This window comes from Sparus aurata, chromosome 6 (assembly GCF_900880675.1).
Source record: "Sparus aurata chromosome 6, fSpaAur1.1, whole genome shotgun sequence".
Classification (NCBI taxonomy): domain Eukaryota; kingdom Metazoa; phylum Chordata; class Actinopteri; order Spariformes; family Sparidae; genus Sparus; species Sparus aurata.
In genome coordinates this window covers 23,533,009-23,556,627 of record NC_044192.1, presented here as the reverse complement: position 1 = coordinate 23,556,627, position 23,619 = coordinate 23,533,009, and the positions used below count along the sequence as shown (strand labels likewise).

The 23,619-nt window shown below is 40.0% G+C and overlaps 4 protein-coding genes across 5 annotated transcripts; 2 read left to right on the top strand and 2 right to left on the bottom strand.

The window, feature by feature from the left end:
* The first annotated feature begins 657 nt into the window (after positions 1 to 657).
* LOC115583382 (neuritin-like) lies at positions 658 to 7,130 on the top strand. The gene is made up of 3 exons (XM_030420164.1): positions 658 to 1,066; positions 1,861 to 2,014; positions 2,752 to 7,130. Exons 1-3 carry the CDS (start codon positions 1,015 to 1,017, stop codon positions 2,984 to 2,986), a joined length of 441 nt encoding a protein of 146 aa, XP_030276024.1. The 5' UTR covers positions 658 to 1,014; the 3' UTR covers positions 2,987 to 7,130.
* Positions 7,131 to 7,681: 551 nt separating this feature from the next.
* Positions 7,682 to 13,205, bottom strand: sys1 (SYS1 golgi trafficking protein). The gene is made up of 4 exons (XM_030420163.1): positions 13,077 to 13,205; positions 11,235 to 11,497; positions 11,073 to 11,140; positions 7,682 to 10,278 (listed from the first exon to the last, which is right to left on the bottom strand). Exons 2-4 carry the CDS (start codon positions 11,394 to 11,396, stop codon positions 10,038 to 10,040), a joined length of 471 nt encoding a protein of 156 aa, XP_030276023.1. The 5' UTR covers positions 11,397 to 11,497; positions 13,077 to 13,205; the 3' UTR covers positions 7,682 to 10,037.
* A 760-nt stretch (positions 13,206 to 13,965) lies between these two features.
* LOC115583369 (peroxisomal succinyl-coenzyme A thioesterase-like) lies at positions 13,966 to 22,759 on the top strand. Of its 2 annotated transcripts, none has more exons than XM_030420130.1 (12): positions 13,966 to 14,198; positions 15,616 to 15,738; positions 17,352 to 17,561; positions 18,145 to 18,244; positions 18,602 to 18,792; positions 19,220 to 19,395; positions 19,524 to 19,640; positions 20,403 to 20,488; positions 20,659 to 20,752; positions 20,851 to 20,931; positions 21,167 to 21,302; positions 21,414 to 22,759. In XM_030420130.1, the coding sequence occupies exons 2-12, from the start codon at positions 15,630 to 15,632 to the stop codon at positions 21,512 to 21,514; spliced, it is 1,401 nt and encodes a 466-aa protein (XP_030275990.1). In that variant the 5' UTR covers positions 13,966 to 14,198; positions 15,616 to 15,629; the 3' UTR covers positions 21,515 to 22,759. The 2 variants fall into 2 exon arrangements, with proteins under 2 accessions (XP_030275990.1, XP_030275989.1); XM_030420129.1 differs by having other exon boundaries at positions 15,611 to 15,738.
* Positions 22,367 to 23,296, bottom strand: LOC115583384 (protein S100-B-like). The gene is made up of 3 exons (XM_030420167.1): positions 23,224 to 23,296; positions 22,917 to 23,060; positions 22,367 to 22,560 (listed from the first exon to the last, which is right to left on the bottom strand). The coding sequence occupies exons 2-3, from the start codon at positions 23,043 to 23,045 to the stop codon at positions 22,423 to 22,425; spliced, it is 267 nt and encodes an 88-aa protein (XP_030276027.1). The 5' UTR covers positions 23,046 to 23,060; positions 23,224 to 23,296; the 3' UTR covers positions 22,367 to 22,422.
* Between the last annotated feature and the right edge of the window lie 323 nt (positions 23,297 to 23,619).

Sequence of the window (23,619 nt, the reverse complement as noted above, 5' to 3'; positions counted from 1 at the left end):
TATCAGATTTAATATACAATTTATTGATTTAAATGTTTATTTTGAATTTGTAAAGAGCAAGAAATAACAGACAAGAATAACATTTCAAAAACAAGCAATCAAATAGATCAAAAGCATTCCGGATGGACAGGCAAAAAAATATTTAAAGACAATAAAAAGCATAAAGCAAAAGAAATTGTTACTTTTCTGACTTGAGGACTTTGTTCATATATCCAAACAGGGTTGAGAAGAAGTATAAACTCATCTAATCCCAATCCTTCTTCATAAATCATTGAATGATCAGCTTCCTTAATGGTCCAAACCTGTACTCTAATCAATTTTCCTAAAGTTGTCTAACTATAATACTGATTACCTCATACAAAAATAACAATATAAATTCGTCACTGATATATTATCCTTATTTCATTATTTATATTTTTTTTATCAAACATATATCTATCCATCTATATGTATTCATTTCATATACATGTATGTGGTATAACATAATATACCATATCTGATTATGTGTATAAAATACAATTTATAATATACAATATGATGATTTTGCCTTATTTTTGTATACACTTACAATAAAATAAATCTAAGGAGATTAAATAATCACCATAAGACATACAATAAGCAGCTCACATTAAAGTGTACAAGGTGTGATGACGGGGTGAGGAGCTGACAGGCGGCAGCGTCCTGACCGTGTTGTGTGAGGGTTGCAGGAGGGTTGCAGGAGGGTTGCGCGGCGGTTCCTCCTCGGGGAGCTGAGGGCTGTCCGGTGCTGAGGGGGGAAGATGAGCTCAGCGCGCGCCGGGGGGCAGGTAACGTCAGCAGTCGGCCGGAGCAGGCAAAGACTGTGCATACACACCCACCAAGTGTTTATCGCCGCTTAATCACTGAGACACACCGACTCACATTAATAATGGGCAGCTAATCAGCTCCGTGTGACTCAGCGCCGCTTTTCTAATTCCGATCCATGACAGCCTCGGCAGCATCCCGCGCCCTCCGCTTGGCTTGAAATGGGATGATATGGGATTTTTCATGTCGACGAAGATCGCAGGGATTCTTGCTTTTGCCTTGGGTAAGATATCTCGAGCTCGTCCGTGGGTTTATTTGGGCTGCGAGCCACTTTGGATGGTCTGACAGAGAAAACTGCCTTATATCTTTTCTTTTTTATGTTTTTTTTTTCTCTTTTTTTTCTTCGTCTTCCTGCATCGGAAATGCCACTGCTGTGATCTTTATTTATCTCCATCAGCGTTGCATGATGGTTAGGATGAGACCTGTGCCGTGGCCAACAGCTTGTAGTACACCCGTCGACGGTGGATGCTGGATGTCTATACTTAGGCGATAGTGTGAGAGCTTCTGGGGATGCAACATTCAGAAATAAAAGCACTCACACTGATTATTTTCTCTTAAATGACACTTTTATTCATATTTCCTGCTTTGTATTTGTGCTTGTTTTTGCGTTATCTCCTAGCACAGTGTTGTACTGTGGAGATATTGTAGCATTTAACCTGCAAATAGCTCTGAAGAGAGCATTGCACCCCATGTGGAAGGAATGCATTGGCTGCAGTGATCAGGGGTGGACGATTTTTTTTAAACTAAGGAAAATGCTTATAATCAAATAAAAGATTTAATGTTTTTTGAGAAAAAGTTGCATGATCATACGCCGTGTTTGAAGCCACTGAGAGTTGGGAGATTGTTGAGAAAGACGAACCAGACTGAAACTATTTCACACATAAATTATAATACATATAATAATTTTTACTTGTGCATTTGTCAGGAACAAGCTGCAGATTTGTCTGTCAACCCTCGTCCATTCAAAGAAAATAGTTTAGGAGGGTTCAAGAGTGGTCACCTGTGTCTGTCTTGCAGTTTTCCTCTCCCTGACGGTGTCGGAAGACTCTCCAGATGTGAGGTGTGAGAACATTTATAAGGACTTCTCTGACTGTGTCCTGGAGCTGGGAGAGAGCATGGACAACTACCAGGAGAACGTGACCAGTGAGCGGGGAGTGGCGGCCGTGTGCAGGTGATAATGACTTAATCGGAGAGAGAGAAAGTGTGTGTGTGTGTGTGTGTGAGTGTGTGTGTGAGCGAGAGAGATCAGCATGCAGCATCCTTTTGTGCACAATGGGACATCTCCAAAAAGAGTGTGTGTGTGTTTTTATTTCAACCAAGCATGAGTGAATTTAACCAGAAAAGGCAGGATTTGAAATAAAAGCCTTAGTGAAAAAAATATAATTTGCAGTTAAATTGCATTTCCATTTCAATTTGTGTGAAATAATGCAGAGAGATAGAGTAAGAGGTATGCATTTTATAGATAACTGCTGAAGAGGAAAAAGAGCAGATGCCATAATCTCCGAGGGAGAATAGAGAAATGAACGGTGCTGAGACACCGAGCCATTGTTCTAAATAATTTATGACTTTGCTGCAGCAGTAATGAAATTCTGGGGACGCTTTTTGTCATTGTTACTGCACGCACCCCACAACCCCGGCACGCTATATGGAAGACAAAGATTTACACACGAGCCTCCTGCTGAAAAAGAAAAATGCCCACTTGCAATATCATCTGTGATATTGTTTCCTGTGATATTGCAGTTGCCATGGTAATTAAAGCTCTGTTTGACTTAGCCAGCGTAGCCGTCTGCATGATGGATAATTGGCAAGTAAGTTAATCCTTGGCAGCCAGGGCATGTCTGCATGCTGAACTGTGAGTTACATGGCAGATGCGGAGCTGATCTGACGATGATTCTTTGTTTGCCACAGCCACTGGGAAGCCTTCCACACATGTGCCCTCACCGCGCTGTCCGACTGTCAGCAGGAAGTCAGCTCCATCTGGGAGACTCTGAGGCAGGACTCCAGGAAGATGCGCTTCCAAGGAAGTCTGTTCGACCTGTGCAGCCCCAGCTCCTCTCCCAGCATAAGTTATCCCCTCGCTGCTCTTACCCTGCCACTGATGGGCATGCTGGTCCTGACTGGACCCGACTGGTCCTGTATATAGACTGGGGTGGTGTTGAAGGTGAGGAGGGTCTCCAGTTCCCCTGGGTTCAGTTCGCCTGAGCTCACACTTAAAGCCAAGGATTTAAGAGGGATAAATGTTTTAATAATTCTGACACAGAGCCATGGAGGTCTGTGGCAAGCCAATCAATATTTGCCGTGATGAAAAATGTTTGAGATCTTCTCAAATACTTCAGCTTGATCCTTCCTTATGTTGAGAAACTGATAGAGTAGTTCAGAAAATTGCCTTTCCACCGTGTCATCAGTGCAGGCAAACTAAAGCAATCGCTCCAAGTATTCAAAGGATTCCAATGCAATCAAAACAGCTTACAGTCAGACACCTGTGGCTCTTTGTTACCAATATACAAGGGGTGGACATAATATCATGAACACCTGTATGATCTAATGCAATCCAATACAAAAACTTTGTTTTAAGGCAGTGGTTGTGAAGTCGTGCTGGTTTTCAATATGAGACAGCAAGGTGTTCATGTTTTTTTGTCCACTTCTGTAAGCATGTGTTGCATTGAATCATTTTATCATGATGGTTAAAGGAATAGTTCAACATTATGAGAGACAGCTGAGAAGATCTATGCCACTCTCAAGTCTATGCTAAGTATGAATAGCCAGCAGCCAGTTAGCTTAGGTTAGCCCAGGGTGCCTATGGGTGCTCCCAGTTCGACATGTAACTCTCCGCACAACCACAACTTGTCGTTTTTACATTTTAACACTATACGATTAAACAAAAACAAAACAAAAGTATTGATTTTTAAGTTTTAGTGGTGCCAGTGTGCCGATTTTGTAACCTTTTGGCAGAGCTAGACTTGTTGTTTTCACCTGTTCTGTGTCTTTCAGCCAAGCTAAGCTACCTGGCTCCTGGTTGAAGCTCCATAGGCCTATTTGGGCGCTGTCCACACATACACTGTTTTTTTTCTTAAAACAAGCTTTCTCCTTGTGTTTTCTTTTTTTGTACACACGAAACTCATTGAAAAATAGAGCTTTCCGAAAACTCCAGCCAGGGGGAAGATATTCATAAACTCTGTTTTCAGTGTTTACGATTTGCATAATCAGTGATACACAAGTTTATAAGTGTTTGTAGCATGAAACGTGAACTCAGGAGTATGAGATTTGATATTTGAGTTGTACGTCGACAGAATGGATGATTTCTTGTTGGACATTATATTTAGGGAGACAGACATGTATGATACAACAATGGAAAAGAGAAAAAGAACGGGTGCTTACAATGTTTTGCAGGATGATTCTGTCAAGAGCATTCACATTTCCCTGCCTTTTCTATAAGTAGGCAACCGACTGGAATATACAATGTCAGGGTTCTCCCCAGAAATTTTTAGTATAGCGGCGCACCATCAGTCGGGGGGGGGGGCGGACGCTCGTCACTGTCAGTCCGGGGGGGACGCTTGATCGATCATCGCCACGGTTGACAGTGACGAGCATCCGTCCGTCCGTCCGTAACATTGTTGAGTATAGCAGCGCTGACCTAGCCGTATAGCGGCGCAGCGCCGTTGTTCCACCGTCTGGGGAGAACCCTGAATGTGCTAGACACCAGCATGTGCATGCCCAGTGTATGTGAATAAGGGTGGGATTTGCATTTTCAGACGTGTTGTATGGATGGAGATAATTTCGGAAACTGCGCAAATACAAGGCTGGACAGAGGTTTTTATTTTTATTTTTCAAAACTCTATTTCCAAAAATATTGGTGTACATGTGGACAAGGCCTCAGTGTGCGGGCGCGAGAGTGGTATCGATTGTCACAACTTCTTAAACTCAAACTATTCCTCTCATTTACAAGCTAAAGTTTAATCTCCAGTGAGTTTGGACAAATACAGCCAAGCCATCATGGTGTAATCAGCTATCATGTCACGAGAAAACAATTAAAGGAGCACTTCACCAAAAATGAACAGCAATAGCTTAGTGAATCTTAACTCGCGGTTATCACGAAAATTGCTGAAATACGTGGCAAATTAAAAAGACCAAACTGCACGTCTAAGCCAGACATTGATTTTACAGACTTGATTGGACCAAAGCAGGTGACTAAATAATGTTCAGATGTCTCACAGGTGAAATGCCGCTTTAATCTGTTTCTAAGTGTAGTAAATGTTTGTGTAAGTGACAATCAAGCCACTTGTATAGAACTTTTGTCCCCCGTTCCCCTCAACACGTCAGCCCACTGTGGCTGTTGATGTTGCACGGCTGCTATAAAGACACCAAAAACAGACATCTGACACGGCATCATCACACATTCACCTCGCTCGGCGCTTTGGTTCTATCTTACCCTCGTTCAACCTCCTGACCGGTTGATGTTTGCGCAAGAGGAAGACCTGAAGATTTCAGAGCTCAGTGTTTGTTTCACTCATCTTGCTCACTCGTAGTAATGTGATATTTCAAGGACTTAACTTTAAAGCAACATTATGTGACTCTGTGAGTCCCACACTATGCCCTAATCACTTGTGTTCACACTATGTAACTCAGGCAGGCGGGTAGGATCGCCCAGGAGATGTGCGTAACTTGGCAGCACGTCACACAACTATGTTGGTGAAAATGGATCTTATTTAATGGATGTAATGTTTTCTGGTCTCCCTCTGACTGCTCTGCCTCAACTCTCTGTGATGGTTTACAAACGAAAGATAGCTCTAACCGCTAACTGCTGCTAACTGTAGCTGCTAACTGTAGCTGCTGTTAGCTGTTTAGCTCAACTGACATCTCATCTGATAAAATTGTTACACCTATTTGTTTTTCAAGTGGTGGTGTTGAAACTGTGGCGGCGCCAAAATGCACAAAATACTTATTCCTACATACTGTTGCTCTAAAGTTCTCTAAGTACTGCATGAACACAGTATGTGATACAGTACACAGATAGACTACACAGACGAGATTGTCAAAGAAGAATCTGTATAATAATGCAGCTAGAAGTGATCATGAAAATTCCCAAATTAACTTATTTCAATGGCTGAGTACTCCTACACAGTATTTACTTTACTTTAAACACATATAATTAATCTCTAATGAAGACAAATTAAACTAATGGCTCGAGTGATCCAAAGCAAAAGCTTATTTTTGTAAAATATCAATACAATACCTTTTGTATCAACAGTATTTCAATTCAAGATCTTCCCGTTAATGCACTACAAAATTATGATGTCAGACTAAACAGATTCCAAACTGTGGTGCTCCATTTATCTGTTTCGTGCTTTTAATTGATATAACTCTGGCCTGATGTTAAACAAAGTCCACGAAGCTTCAAAAGCAGCCAAGGACGTCTGCCGTGAGTCTCATCAACAGAAGTAAGCTTTGAAGCTACAGTTTGTTGCATTCCCAAAGCCCATAAACCCCGTGAGATATCGCTAATTGTAAAGGTCTTTCAGTAATACTAGATTTCCTTCATTGGACTGTTACTGCAATAGTCACCTAGCTTCAGAGCAAATTAAAAATTAACGAGCAATAGCATCAATTTGTTTTGTTTGTTTTTGTTTTTCTAAAACTGTCACCATTTGCATATTTCCTTTAACACTCATGGTCCCAACAGGCATTGCACAATTATGGAATGATTTCTGTGGTCCGGGATATTTTCCAAACTCTTCTATCACAACTGCATGATAATTTTAGTGACAGTGCTTCAAGAATAACAAACAGTCTGTTGATTTGGACAAAGTGTACAGTGCTATTGATCTGTGCATGAAGTTAAGCTATAGCCCCTAAGTGTATCCGCGTCCTCTTTATGCAGATGCATTACCCGCCATCCTTACCTCCATTAGCATGTTTGTTCTAGTTGTTTCTATTTATTTCACGTTTCCATTGTGTGTCTGGTGGTGAGAATACAAAAAAACAGTTGTGACGTCCTCGAAGCATGAGCAATATGTACAGTCACTTCCAAAGAGAGGTCTCTAATCCCCTCGTACGCTGTTGAAGAAAGCATGAAAACAATTGTGTTATCATAAAGCATCATTAGACCACAAGGAAGTAACCCTAAGGACAGTTCAAACATGGAAAGAACTCCTGAATGTAAAAACAAGTTCAGCATCCATGGGGATTTTTCAGTTTACTGATAGAAAAGCACACTATTTACAAATCTGTATAAAGCAATATATGGCAGAGTAATGTGTTTGTAATAATAAAGCACCATGTTTAAAACATTTAGTGTGTTTGTGTGTGTTTGTGTGTGTTTGTGTGCACCACCTTCAGCGCAATAATAGAAAGCAGAGATCTAGAAAGCGGTAAAATGAGGGAGCATTTAATCGATGCGGTAAGTCCTCTGCTGTTCGACTCATTTACTACAGGAGCTTCTGTTTTTAGACGCCCCTGAAGCAAAGTGTTGGTAATGAGGATCGGAACCAGCATCTTTCAACTCGTTAGAGCTCGCCCATCTGCTTCTTTCCACCTGGACACAGAGGCGGTGGTGGGAGAAAATGAGGGATCAGGGCCCCGGGGCGCAGATCCAAACACATGCTTGTGGTGTGCCCCTCATTAGAAAACCTCTCTCTTACATCTGAAGCATAATGGCCAATTATTTTTTCCACCTACAGTTTCTTGATCGACTTTTACACTTTTTGTCCAATTCATATGAACAGGTACTGTTTTAATACACAGCATAAGCATGAAAGTACTTACATTGGAGCACATGCTGGTGCCCCCACCCCGCACTTAAATCTTCAGAGAGGCGGAATAAATGTGTTTCTGCACTAGAAACAGGTCAGAGGATTTAATTATATGAATAGGTTCAACTCTCCAGTTCTCTGTATTCAAATACATTATAAAGCTTAAGTTTAAAGGAATACAAAGGGGGCATCACATGAAAAAGGAGCCTTTGCTAGAAAAAATAGGTGATGCTGGCTTAACATTACTTAAAGGGAATAGTCAACAATTTGGGCGATATTAGCGGTCTTGCTGAGAGTTAGATAAAATCAATATTAGGCTTGAGCGATATTCAAAATTTTATATCACAATAGTGTCCCACCCAAATATCGCAATTGACATTATTATCGTCGTAACATGCTTACAGCAGAGACGACATGTAGTGTCACTGGCATCTCTTGGCTTGCCATTCGGTCCTCCATGTCTGTATGTCAAAGGGCTGCGTGCATGCAGTTACGCTACAGTAGGCCAGTTTACCTGTAGTAACCCCCCAGATATCCACACACAGAACTTAACATAAACTCTGCTGCCATGACTGCTCTACATGTAATTTATTTTCAAAATTAAAGCCAGAAGATGCCATAACAGCTGTTGGATATTCGATATTGTGAAAGGCAAATATCGCAATTTTAGATAATATGACATTTTAGCCCAAGCCTAATCAATATTACTTTCATGTCAGTGCAATAAATACCACCAGCTGCCTGTTAGCTGTGCCTAGCATAAAGGCTAGAATTTTTTGACTATTCAATGTATCAAGAAATACTCTGCAGATGGATCGCTAATGAAAAATAATTAAAAGATGAGTTAGTTGCCAGACAATCTGCTGGTTGTCATCAACTTTATGGTGTCAAGACGACAGCAGGAAGTCACAGCACCCACACAGCCCAGAACGATTGGTCATATAACCCCTGTAAAAGCACAACATATCATACTTGAGTTTTAATCGTACAAGATATAATGTGTTCATTAGTGGGCTGTAGGGGTGCTGGGTTACATTTTGTTTTAGCTTTTTCCAAGTTTCCAGTCGAAACTAGGCACACCGCCTGCTGCCTGTGGATTCATATTTAATGGACAGACATGAGAGTGGTATTGATCTTCTCATCTCACTTTCAGCAAGAACACAAATAAGTCTATTTCCCAACTATTGTGCAACTTTTTAATATGAACTCCTGCACGATATGATGTACTTATACTAAACTTTAGTAACCCGATTGCAAAACAAGACACTGCATAGTCCACATTATTAAAGGTGACAATCACCACACAGGATAAAAGTATATAAGTGTATGTGTTGCAGAACCTGTACTATTCAAATAATAATTAGCCGTAATTTAGACAGGGTTTAAAAATGAGCTGGAATTGTTCCAGAAACCATCAGTGCTGCACATTTCACTACATCACGTCCCCACAAACAGTGAAAGTGTTCTCAAAGACGCATCCTGCTGTCAGAACACAGCTGGTAGCTGACAAAAACTGTCCCCAATGTGGCCACAGCGTCTGCATAATACATCATGACATAAAGAGACAGAAACAAACAACCCAGGCTGTGAGTAATGCTGTACAAGCTTGACAAGAACGGCTTAAAACGAGCATTGTAAGACTGAATGTACAAAATTCATCCAGAAATGTAAAAATAAGACGGATTTTATACTTTAGAAAAAATTATGTGATGAGATAATAAAACATGTAAAGTCTCTCCTACATTGGGGTTTACATAATTATTGATTACCGCATATCAGAAAAACTATAGTATAGCTGTTTGAACGCTGAACCTGTTGCCCGCCATTTAATTTTTAGCAGCAAGTATTAAAAAAAAAAGAGAAAAAAGCGTGATGGTTGACTTAAATTAATTCCAGTGAACTTTAAAAACAAAACTGTAACTTTTTTTTGCCAATCAAGCCAACTTGTACTTAAATCAAAACCACAAAGAGTGAAGAGAAATGTCTGTTGTTGACCTTCACTGCTTTGAAGTTTCACTGGGTCGTTTCCTGTTTGTGCAGATGTGTACATAACAGAAACAAAGAAGAAATATTTTCAATCTAAAAATGCGGGAATGGTTATGTACTTAAAATGTACACAAAAAAATGTAATTACAAAGAAAAGAACATCTTATCTATAGTCATTAGTTTCAGAGAAATGTGTAAACCGATGCCTGCTTTTGTAAGCATTAAAACATAAATCTTAATATGCTACAGAGTTAATACCATCCAACATTTATCGGACAGCTATGAATAAATAGATCAGTCCATCTGGTGTATCACTTGAAGAGGAAATGGATGATTTTCCAACATCCAGGCTGATGAAGGTTCATCCTGTATTTCTTCTGCAAGCAGTGAAAGACTTCCTCTGTGCCAGGTCTTCACGGGTTAACTGTCCACAGACTTTCAGTGTGGAGTCATTAAAATTCACAGGTTAGATTTGGGTCCACTGTTGACTGGAATAGCCCTGAGCTCACTCCGCATGCACAAGTACTCTCCAATCACAGCCATCAGTGCCATGCAGGCCACATTGACGAGCCACCAGGACAGGGCGCCTGGAAGATGGGCGTTATAGATCCAGCAGCCGATCATATGGAAGAAGTGCACAGTGACTGTGAAGTCAAGGCACTGTTTCCCTCGACGGATGAAGAACCACAGGCCAAGGGCACTGCAGGAACAATGAAACAGAAAAGTTATCTTACCAGCCATGCTCATTTTTATTTCAAATTTGTGTGGATACAAAGATGTGTTTCAATCTTTTCAAGTACCAAATCCATTGTAAGAGTCCTTTCTGTCTGTTTCGGTAAAGAACTACAAAGTGTCAAATTTTTAGTTTGAGATGACAATATTGCTGCACATCTATCATCAATAGAATCAGACTCAGGTGTGAGGCACGAGGATGCCAATCTTGATAAGGCTTTGAGTTTGGGACTTTGTATTTCATATTTTAAAATATATAATAATACTACCAAATTACAGGAGTACACATATACATAAATCTAAACATATTCAATGAAAGGCTTCAAAGAAAGAGTTTTTTAATACACTGAGTGTTTTAAGTAGAGAAGCAGTTCAAGGAGAAAGGTTGATCTAAAACAGTGATCTAGAAAATGTCTGTTTGTAGAGGAAAAAAACGTATAAAATAATGTAATTATTCAAGAGCACTCTCATTTTGATTATCAACCCAAGGTAACCGCTTGTTTAACATTACAATGCTATGAGCTTTGGGTAATTCCTTCAGACAAAGTCTTATGGATTTATGGAGAGTGTCCATAAAGGGCTTGAAATCTCTGCAATAGTGCACTCGTGCACTTGACAGTTTGACAGGAGGACAGGCCTAAACCAACTTTGACTTCCTGAGAATGCACTTCAAAGTCTGGAAGTCCGTGAGGAAGGACATTTGGGATTGGGGTGTTGTTTTTCAGCTGCTTTCTGCTGTGTGGAGAAAAAAAAAAGACTTACCAGGTAAGAGAGTTCAAGATGAATGCCATCATTGAGAGCCGGCCCTGCACTGTTGCAAAACCAAGGACCTGCCAAAGAAGAGCAAAGATTTATATACCATCTCAGGAATGTATAAACGTGCCACAATAAGGGTCAGATGGTCACAAAGACCTTATAACTTACGTTATAGCTGAAGATCTGGTCCAGTGACCGACTAGTTTGCACCAGACTGTCCACTCCAGCCATCCACAGGCCCAAGAAGCTGTAGTAGATGCACTGCATCAACACAATCTGACTCACAATGAGGACCGGGTCCCAGATGTAGCTGCGGAAGTTACTGGCCATGGTGGACTGATGTTACACATACAGGCCCAAAGGATGTTAACAGCTGGCCCCGACTGTTAACAGCTGGCCCGTCCAGTGTAACCTGCGTGTGATCACAATATCTGAAACACAGCAAGTTACATCATAATGATTAATATGCATCATGTCTTGAGTTTTGAAATGTAGCCCAACAGCTTTATTCCACAGACATAGGGATGCACTGATAGTGCTTATTTTGGCATAAATTGTAATTGTGATTTGATTCACAATGAGTGGAAATGATTTTTGCATCACAATTTTCACTTTCACTAAAAAAATCATGAGGTGACATTGGTCCGATCCGGATAAAAAACATGTTTTCTTACATCTGGAGAACAAAATTGGTAGACCAGGGCATCTCTGCAGAACTACAGCACTTCACATCATTATTATCTCTATCCTATTATCTCATTATTATCTGATTTTGATATCACGCCTGGCCATATTGCAATTTCGATGATATTGCAATTATTTGTCCAGCACTAACAATGACTGTAGCATTATAGCCATTTCAGTATCAACAGAGAAAGCCAGTCACTTTTCTGTGAGTAAGTTTCAAAACAGCTGATTCCTCATCTTTACAGATGGAAGATTAAAAATGGAGCATTACATTTTTGTGTTGCATCAAGTAGAAATGTTTGGAAAAACTCAGGTAAATCAAGCGCTGGAGCTTTAAGGAAGACAGTAAAATATAACAACTACTCTCTCCATGAAATGACTGCATGAAATTTAAAACAAATTGTTCTGGGGTTTTTTGGTGTGTAAAGAACATGTGACTTTTAGGGGTTTTATTTGCCTTCCTCCTACAGAGTCAACAGCTACTAATCATTGTCAATAGTCCAGGAACGTAAACCAGTCCAATCATGTCCCTTTAAATCAATTCTCTATCGAGTCTGAACTTTGAATACAGTTGAAAAGTTTAAATTAGAAACAGTGGGAAGCAAGGATTATAACCAGACTGATGCTTAATTTTTGAGGCTGATACTGATACAATAGTTAGGAGTTTAAAAGCCTCATCACATCATAACTAGGCAAAGATTACACAAACATATAATATGAACAACAATATTGATGTGGATCCTATACTCTCGATTGTATTGTAAATAACGATCAAGATACATACTAGCTGATCACGTGTTAGTGTTCTCCACAAAAGCTGTGTATAAGAGACACCGTCTCTAACTCTAGATTGACATTTCTGTACTGAAATAACTTTGTTTATAGGAGGGATATGAAGTCAAATGGATTAAATAAAAACATCAGAAAGGCTGTCATTAACCACATAAAGAATATGTGTTAAAACAAGCATAAACCTCTGTGTGTTGAATATCGAGCCAATTTATTACCACTACACGTCTCTCGCCGTGGCTGTATCACATATGCTGCATTTTCAAATCAAGCTAGCCCGGCTAGCAGCTAGTTTATGGACAGTTCTAGCGTGCTAGCATTGTATCGTGGGCGACTAAACTACAACCAGGCCGCCGTGACGGTCAATCAAAATGGAAATAAATGACAAGTTAAAACAGATATTAAACTGTGGGTGGAAACAACCCTAGTGTCTTTGTTGGTAACGTTAGAACAAGTTACAGCTTGTTAGCATGGCTGTTTTCTTTCGGAGCAGCAGGTGAGCAGTCTCAACAAAACAAGACAGCTGATACAGACCTGACGACTGGATTTCAAAGACGTCTGTGTGTTGTATTAATCCGTCTGGTTTCTTTATTTATTGAATACTCCACCGGTAATGGACAGGGCCTTGTAGTCGCCTGTCGTGCTAACAACACGGAAGTGACAGTAGTGGACCCGGAAAGAAAACTTTACAGCTAGCTCTTGATTTTCAAATTAAAACGTGTTATTGAGATTATCTGTGCTAGTTTTCTTGCGAAATTACTTATCTGCAAACAACGGCAGCAGAAAATATCCACATCGGGTTATCCACAATGTGCGATATTTTTCACACATTAAAATATATATTTTTTTTAATTTATCCAAGACCTACTAGTAGGTTATTTTTTTTATTTTGAAATCACTTCCCTTTATCCCCAGGAAGTTGTGACAGTAGTTCCAAATGTTGTCACACACTACAAAATGAAAATAAATCAGCCAGATAATTATTATAATAAAATATTATCGCTCCACGGAAAATTTCTCGCCAACAATTTATTTTGATGAAGTGATTCATCATATAAGTCGGTTAGCAAGCAAAAAATGTCAACCTTTGATTGGATTTAGCTTCTCAAAGCTTTTCTCTTCTTAATATTGGTGCAAGTTGACTTTTTTCTGGGTTTTGAGTAGTTGGCCAGACAAAAGTAATAGAAACAATAACCATGGGAACAAGAATGATTTCTGACATTGTATAGACATAGTTAATATTTACTTTAAAAGTAATCTTTATACCAAAAAAAAAATTAAAAATAATTATCTATCAATAAGCTCACAAGACCTGTCCATTCAAATGGAGAATGCATTTCTGTGAAACCTAAGTAATCCTGATATCTTACCATCTCGTTCCATAAAAAACTTCTATGTCATGAAAAGAGTTGCATGCTGGGTAACTTGTAAAGCTGCTCTGAAAACAGAGAGAACAGTGGTTTAATCAAAACTCTGGTTGATCGTGTAAAACATTGTGGCCACAATGAGTAAGATCAAGATCAACGTCATCCAAAGTAATAGCAGGGTGAAGCCCGGTCGAGCCCACCCCCTTCTTTTTTCACAGCTTCCTTGTTTTCTACCGAAGTTTCGTTTTTCAGCTGGACCTTTCTCTGACATCAAGGTGGACTCTGAGTGGTAAGATGATTTGATTTGCCAAATCACAGTTAAACTCCGTGACAGCACTGTACGAAAACGTTTTTCAATGTTTGAAAACAGAAAAGAAAAGCGAATCTGAAGTGAGAGATCAGGCCAGCCTCGATGACCGGACGACTGGAGTCAAGAGATTTAACATCCATGATCGATATCATGATCGAAAAGTAAAATACATTAAAATTAATCTCCACTGCAGATACGCATTGTAATACATGAACAAAAATATATAAAACAATGATAAACTATTTCTATAGCCGTATGTGTCCGCAGAGAGCCCCAGTGGAGTTTTGCTAAAAATATCCTTGACTTTTAACACATAACATTTAAAAACATTCACATTTTGGAGAACATTAAAGGAAAAGTTAAAATAAATTGCAACGCATTGAATATTAATTCATATTACTGAACTCAGTTCATGTTAGGATTGATGCTGACTGGGATCAGTTTGAAGTCACTTTATGTTGTGGGGTAAAATGATTTTAAATGGGAACGTCACCACAAAGTAGACATTTAGTAATAATTGTATTGTACATAGTTAATATCATAATTCATATAAAACATTTCTTGAGAAGGAGTTAAAATCCCAGAGAAATCCTGTTCACCAGAGATCCTGTCTGTGCCCATGTAAGATATTAAGCTATTTTTATGACAGTTTCTAAAAAAATTTAAGGAAGGTCACCTCAAAGAACAAAACTCAATGGTAATATCACCGTAGTCTAACTCTCATAAATCTTGAAGAGATTTGCTGAGATATTCAGTGGGATCCTTGGAATAATCCTGTCTATGATGTAAAATATGTGGTTATTTTACTCTACAGCTGTGTAAAAGACTAAAGGGAAAGTCATTCCAAAAATGTAAATGCAGTGTAACACACAATGTAACAACAGTGTGACAATTTCCTGACATCCAGACTTCTCCCTTAGGTTTAGTGCCTGGTTGTGGTCAGGATCATTCTGAACGAACCTCTAAAGAATATGTTCAGCAGTGCCCACAAAAAAACTACTTGGAAATGCTTGAGAGGGGAAGTAGTCTGTCTATAATTTAAGCACACATACTTCAAATTCTTCTGAAGCATTTTCTCCTTCTTTAGAGAGTGCTAGACTGAACTGTTTAAGGATGTATTTAGTTCACCATAACACACTGTAAGACTGGCTCGAACCTGCAGCCAAACTGAAAAAATCCAGTTGTTGCCAGGCTTAATCAGTCACAAAGCAACTTATCAGATCTGCTTCGTATTGCCAGACTCGGCTGAGGCGTTATTCAGGACAAAGGTCAAAGGTCGACAAGGGGGCCAATCGTAGCCTGAGAAATTCCTGCAGCTGAATATGGTTTAATTTTTAACTGTTGACGGGACAGTGACGCGAGTTTGATCTCTACTCATTACTTTTTTCTAGAGCAGACAGAAACGCCACGATGGTCCGAACACATTTGAGTGTGACAACAATACGGCAGCTCATAGAAATGAAGATGAGCACATGCATCAGAGTGCACAGGAACCTGGCATGTTTGCACCGTGCTGTGGGTAAGAACGTTTTTCATTCTTTTTCTGTATTTTTTCAAATGGGTTATTGGATGGCTTGTGTCTGAGTACAGCAGCCTGTGGATGTACTCCTGGACTTGTCCGTGACTATACGGTAGATGTGTTGCAAAGATTCACCCCTGTGTAACTACAGAGACTGATATTCTTTTTGTAAACGGCCATACTCACTAAGGAGGTTGTGTTATCTCCACCAAGTGTTGTTAGTGAGCAGCTCAAAAGCCTGTTAAGAGACATCTGGAGAGTTTAATGGAAAGTCAGAGCAGGAGCCAAAAAACAAACAAAAAAACAAAGACAATAAAAAAATAGAATTATTACCCTGTATTTCCTATACAGCTATTGTGATGTATATCACAATTACTTATGTACTTCAGTGTCCTTTACACATATTCAACTTCTTGATCGGTGACTTTCAAGAAATTCAGTGAATTGTCCCCAAAGTTTAAAAAGCTCTGTATTTTCCCCTTGGTGGCGTATGTCAGTTTCTCCATCGCCAGGGTATTGGAAAGGCTTCTTAACCAATATTCAACTGCGGGAGGCTCAGGGCTCTTCCAAGAAATTGCTATACAGTGTTTAGCCTGAAGGAAGCACAGAATGATAATCTTTTTATTTAATCTAACTCACTTGGGACTCGTCCTAGAATAAAAATCCGAGGGCAAGCAGGTAGTTTGGCGGATATAATATCAGATGTAGTTTGAATGACTTTTTCCCAGAATGTTAAAATTTTGGGGCAACTCCACAGGCAGTGAAATAATGTACCTTCTTCTTCAGTGCACTTAATACAGAAATCAGAATTTTTGTTATCGAAGCGATGTAACAGGACAGGAGTAATGTAAGTACGCATAATCCATTTAAATTGTAACAATTTCAATCTTGTGTTAATAGTGTGACTATGTGCATCTTGACACACTGTCTTCCATTCAGCTTGAGAGATTTCTGCATCTAAATCGTTAGACCAGGCCAATCTTTTACTGTCCGAGGATTCTTTGGATGCATCTGCAATTATTTTATACAGGTTGAGTTCAGGTTTTACAGTTGGCCCCGGCCTTGTAGATGCTCTAGTATGGTCTTTTCAAGACTTGGTTGAAGGTCATGTTGATGGAAAGTCAAGGTAAGTTTCGTAGTCCACAAGACATTTCTGGCGCCTCACAGCAAACAGCATTGCAGCATTCTCCATAACAACAGTAGCAGATGGGGACTTGTTCTAAAATGTCAAAAAAAATAATAAAGTTAAATATATAAAACGGCTCCTTACAGCTCGTCTGGTGTAATCTAGGTTTCTGGAAGTGCTGAGATCCCAAATTGGAAAGTAGTTTGTGCCCTCATTGTGCATTCGAGCCCTTGCACCCACTTCAGATTGGGTGTGAATGAATACTTTTAGCTTAGCAGCTACAGTGAAGATTTTGGTTTGTCTGCAAGTTATCTATCTTTACAAATCTATTTGGGATATTGGATTATGCCAGACAAGCTATCACTTTAAACACTTTAACTGTACGCATGAATGAAATAAACTTGTATGTATTCAAGAGCAAACATGAGTGAAATATCTCCCACAAATGCTTCAAAAGGTCTCAAGTATTTCTTTCTTCTACCTGTAGGTGGAGTTCGTTGGAAGAGCAGCTTTAGACAAGCCCCCCTCCTGACTGCTGCTCCTGTTCGTGGCCTCATAGATGAACAGATCAGCATTAAAGGACGTTTCCTGCCGCCTGACAGTCCCGTCACAGTTCGTGCACGGATGCATAGCGAGGAGGGTGACCTGTGGGAGTCATTCGCACATTACAATACGACTGCAGATGGCACTGTCAACTGTGAGTCACACTGAGTTTATAGAACAGTAAATTCCCTGATGATGCAACTACCTCAGATTTAAAGTCTAAATATATGAGATTGAACATTTAAAACAACATTATGTCAACATTTTTTATTGTACAGATCTACTATAGTGGAGTGATGGTTCCCTGAGCAGAGGATGAAGTCACACTACCTCTATGTGTGTTATAATCTGAGCTTGGTAACTGTGTCGGCTATCAAGTTAGTGCACGTTAGGAATTCTGGAGAAAAGTTAGTTGATTTTTTTCAGTCTCGTTCCCAGGTGGTCGGGTGACCCAAAGCGTCAGTATTTGAAGAGCTGGGAATGAGACTCAACAAAAAAAAACGTTGTTTTCCAGAAACTCGTACTGCACATTTAAGGTTTTGATTTTACACAGTTGCTGAAAGAGAACACAGGACGAGTATTATAGACAAAAGATGATTCCAATAAATGTTGGAAATGTTGGCATGATTAATTGTAGTTAATTACAGTTACCATTATTGATTTTTTACTTTGTAACATGAAGGTTTTAGACTTTTACGCAGACAGTTGTCTAACCTCTCCTCTCTGTGCCCTCACAGTGACCCGGGATCATTCAGTCGGGGGTTCATATTTGGGCTGTGAGCCAATGGGACTGTTCTGGGCACTGCAGCCGGCTCCTGGTGCAAGAGAAGGTTTAAGGCAGGTGATGAAAAGAAGCTCTCTGAGAGCTGCAGAGAATATTGTTTTTGGCATCAAACCCGACTGTCTGTTGTCTTACACACCTTCAGTGAAGACTGACATCTCTAAATAAACTCTGTTACTGATGGAGCTTGCAGTTGTTCAAGCACGAAACAATCATCATTTTAATAATCCAATAATATGCCACCACAGCCTGACTCAAAAACATACCGACTTTTTCCTTCAACATTCAAAAATGCACTTAAAAATGTCTTGTTTACGCTCCTTTTCCTGAGCACACCACTCACAGTACCACGGTAAATTGTTTGTCGTTGTCATTGCAATAAACGGTCACAACAGCTCTCCTTTTCTTCACAGGCTGAGGAAAATGAATGTGGAGACGCCAATCGTCATGCTCATGTCTCTATTGGAGGGCCACGTTTCCGCCAGTGAGGGACCGAGCACTGAGCTGGCTGTCGTAACTACAGAGCGCTGGTACATGGCACCAGGCGTGCAGAGAATAGAGATTCGGCAGAATGGAGTTGTGGGGACGTTGTTTTTACCGCCCGGTGAGCTCAAGAATAGAAGCGTTCACAAGTTTTAAGACATCTGGGCAGCACACGCTTTGTTTAAAATAGCTTTTTTTTTTTTGCTTTATGGCATTGTGTTTTACTCTCTTTGTCTACTTTGTGAACTGCATAAAGGGACCGAAACATTCTCTCATTTTCTTTAAAATTGCAATACAGGGCATTTTCTTGACATCTTGAGTGAGTATAATTTTATACGTATCCAAATAAAAACCCAGGCAGTTTAAGATATGTTTTATTTGACTGAATTAAAGGGGATTGTTGAACTTTGGCAGTGGGAATCAGATTGCCATTCTGGTTAGCTTTGCGTTTTGTTCGCTTCTGTTATACACTTACACTGTAACTGTCTTATGTAAGGTGCTTGAGAAATAAAGTTTATTCTCATTGTTATTGTACGGATTTCCTACAGGGCCAGGCCCATTTCCAGCCGTGTTGGACCTGTGGGGAATGGGTGGAGGACTGATAGAGTACCGCTCTGCCCTGTTTGCATCCAGAGGCTATGCTAGCCTCTCCCTTGCCTACATAGGGCACAAAGATTTGCCGGGGCCACAGAACAGCATGAATGTCGGTGATTCATACTTCAAGGTGAGAGACGAAGGTGGCTCTGCTATGTCCATTTCTTTCAGCATCACATGCCCCATTAAAAAGAAGCTCATGTTTACCTTTATTATTTTGTCACTCACTCAAAATCTACAATTTGTTTGTTTGAACAGTCAGCATTCCAGCTACTTGAAGATCATCTTCAGGTCGATGGCAGCAGAATCGGGATTATGGGTCTGTCCTTTGGAGTCTACCTGACTCTTCGAATTGCCACTAACCTTGGTGTTAAAGTATGTCTGTCTCTGTAATCCAATCTACAGTCTGATCAATACATACAGCTCCTTGTATGTATCAAATCAGACCTGTTTCATAAGAATGAATAGGTGCTTCATGTCAAGCAATAAATAGTAGATAATGACTTCAGTTGCAGGAATTATCGGTTGCTGTTAAACAAACCATTTATAAAGTTCCTCCCTCCTCCCATGCACAACTACACAGAGGTTGGTGGTGTTTGATCGAATGAAGGGAGGGAGCAGTGTTAGCAAGAACAAAGCAGTGAATCAGATAAATAAAATGTTATTTTCAGATATCTTCTACGTTTATGTTTTAAGGTACAAATAAACGTACCACCACAACTGCACAACCCTGCAGATTATGTGAGAATTCATCTGAAGCTTACACTTCATCCTGTTCACTGTTTGCCTCTCTGCTGTGTGTGTGTGTGTGCTTGTGTGTGTGTGTGTGCGCGCGCGCGTGTGTGTGTGTGTGTGTGTGTGTGTGCGCGTGCATGTGTGTGTGTGTGGTAAGAGTACCCGCAGCTAACAAGAGAGCAGTGTGACCTGTAACCTGGTCGCTATGCTACTACACACCACTGGCCAAACGTCAACCCCGAGAAACACACTTGTAGCAGGGCCTCAGTGATGACTGAGAGGGATTGTGTTTGTAATGTATTTGTCGATACATTATTTATTTATTTGTGTTTGTTTTAAGTCTGATCAGCATGTAGAATGAAGTTCACATCAACTTTTAACAATTTACGTCCTCCTTTCCAGCCATCCTGTTTGATTTGTGTCAACGGCCCTGTAGGAAGCACTTTAAAACTCATAGATCCAGAGGGCAGGGGCGGCAACTTTGACAGGTAAATTAAAGACGCAACTTGTAGATATTGATGTCATTAAGACATCACTGTTGAATTATTGCATGAATCCATCTGATCTAAAAGGATCTAGTTACAGGTGTGATATAAATGTCCAGCGTTTAGCTTTTGGTGGTTGTTAAAATATATGTCTCTGCTAACGTGTCTCTCAGTGAGCAGAAGTATTGGACGTACAATGATCAGGGCTACGTCAGTTTCAAAGACGTCTCTTTGCCTGCTAACCTGCTCCCTGAGAGCATAATGAAGGTGATCACAACACACGACACTCAAATCGATATGCAGATCAGTTCCATGTATCAATGATAGAAACGTCACTCCAGGATCACATCTTGTGTTTTTTGCAGGTAGAGCGCCTCACCTGTCCTTTAATGTACATAGTAGGGGAAGATGACCTGAGCTCGTCAGCCATAGAGAACGCAAACCTGGTAGATTATTTATTGTTTGTTTTCCTTGTTTTGTTTTGTTTTGTTTTTCCCAGTTTATAGAAATTATGTTCGATCAAAAGTATAGAATAGTGTTCTCTTATGTGGTTTTTGAGCATTTGAGCAGTAAAACATGGATTTTTAAACTTGTTAGCCGTGACTTTCTGTTAAATGCTTCTGTATGTGCCTGTTAATGGCTCACTGCGCAGTTATTAAGTGATGTTTTATTGGTCATCAGATTGAGGAGACCCTGAGTGCTGCAGATAAATCCCAGCTCTTCACCCGTTTGTCGTACCCTGGGGCTGGCCACCTGATTGAGCCGCCTTACACACCAAATGCAAGAATGTCCCTGTGGAGCGTCAAACCAAAAAAAGGTGAGCTCCGTCCCAGAGCTGCATGTAATCCTCTTTCAAGCTTGTGGTCATTACATTTGTCATTGTTCTACCATGAATAATAACCGCTGCCTGTTTTCCTTTCTCCTGCAGTGATGACTCTGTGGGGAGGCCATACTGCACCTCACGCTGAAGCCCAGGAGGACTCCTGGAAGAAGATCCTAGATTTCATGGAGTGTCATCTGAGACGGTGAATCTGTGGTGAATTGAAATCTCGAGATAGAAAATGCATTATCATAAATGAGACTGTGCTGCATTTATCTGATTGAGATTTACATACAGAGAACTGAGGCAGAAAGAAAAGAAATGCGTCTTTTAGAGATGTAAAGGACCTCCTAGAACTGGTGTGTGGTTCATGTATGACAGGCTGCGGATTCTCCACAAGGGGGAGCTGTGTGTTCGCTTAACCTGCCAACCAGCACCTGCAGTGGTGACAGAAAGTTGTGTAAGCAGCCGATGGACCCAAAAATGTCATGACAGCTCACAGTTGGATTAAAGGACCACTGTTTAGTTTTTGAGAAGAAATTCAAACTCATAATGAATGTTCAAAATGTTAATCAAACATGTTAATGAGGTAATAATTCATACTCAGAAATATTTATTTTACCCATAACCGAATAAACAAGCTGTTTTCAGAGTAAAATAGGGTCCCCAGTCAGTTTTATTTATTCAGGTTGTTTAGGCATAAAAAAAAAAAAAAAATCAGTTGCTGAAGGTCTATGATTTTATTTGATTTATATAATGATATAATTTCTTCCCCAAAATGACATAGTGCACTTTTAAGGGTAAAATAGAGGTTTTCAGACTGGAACAGATTCATAAATGCAGCCTGTAGATGGCTGATACTGACACAGTCCGGTTTCACTGTGTCCGTGTTGCAGTAAGTGTATGGTTCTTCATGTGTTCGAATTTTTATACATTTTATTTTGTGTACCAACAAAAGATTTAATAAAACATGTCATAAAGATCAAAATCAGTCAATACCTTCTCAGACACCTTGTTTATGTCCACTGATCACTCTCACGCGCTTAAAAAAATTCACACACTGTTTTTGTGATAAGTGCGTTTTTAATGATTAATATGTAAACAACTCATCACTGTGTTACGGCGTGAAGAGTTCTTGGCACGCTGAGGTGACCATGGCGATGAGGGCGATGAACTCTTTGAAGTCGATCTCAAGGTCTCCGTTCTGGTCGAGGTCCGCAAAGAGCTCATCCAGAGTGTCGCTGTCCTGGATTTTCTGTACAGCAGGATAAGTGAATGAAGGTGAAATATTTGGAGGATAATATGGATAGTAAATTTAACTACAAGTCCATTGAAATGCTTGTGACACCATGGGGTCAAACAGCTTGTTTCAAACAAAATTGCCAATATTGTGCCAAGTTTTCTGACGATTTGTCCAATAGTTCAGTTTAGACTAATAAATGGATCCAACAGCATCTACCAGTGCAGTTTTTTATCAACTTATTCAAGTAACTAATACCCAATAATACACATCTTAACTGTGGCGTATTGCTGTTTCAATGTACACATGTAACAAGCATTATAAGCATTACACATACCATATACATGCTGATATTTAGCTCCATAACATACCTTAATGAACTGACTCATCTCGTTGTTGATCAGCTCTTTAAGCTCTGCTTTCTTCAGCTTGCACTTGTGACCTGAGTATTTGTGGAAAACTTTGATAATCGTGATCATGCCGTTCTCCAGGTCCGACATATTGTCCCTCTAAGCCTGAAACAAACCAAACTCAAATCAATCCCACCTCACACTCGTGTTTTATTCAGTATGTTTTTATACATTTAATACATTGTAAAATGATCCATGCAGTTAACTTGTTATTATCGTGTAGGAATAGATGTAAGATATCTAAAAAATAAACTGTACTCTCTCTTACCTTCATCTGAAGGAACTCCTCTGCCTTGTAAGGATCCTGAATGCAACTGATGGCTTATTCAGTAGTGCGTTTAATGCCTCACCCAGTTCACAGTAGACACTTAACTGTATTGATCAACCACATGGCAGCTCTTCATCCGCCCTGCACTACGTAATGGTCGACTAATGGATACCAGTGGGCAGAGCCTTGACCAATAAGCATTTGCTCTTAAAATGTGTCACCTCACTGTAATTGAGTTTCCCCATTTCTTCCAGCAGTCTGAATGTCTGTGAGAGCCTATGTAAGTGACTAATGGGTGCTGTTTCCTGCCTCTTGTGGTCTGTTCACACCGCTCCACACTGTGTGATTTGGGTCTTTGATGCTTGATTAGTTCAGATAATGTCGAGCACACTCGGT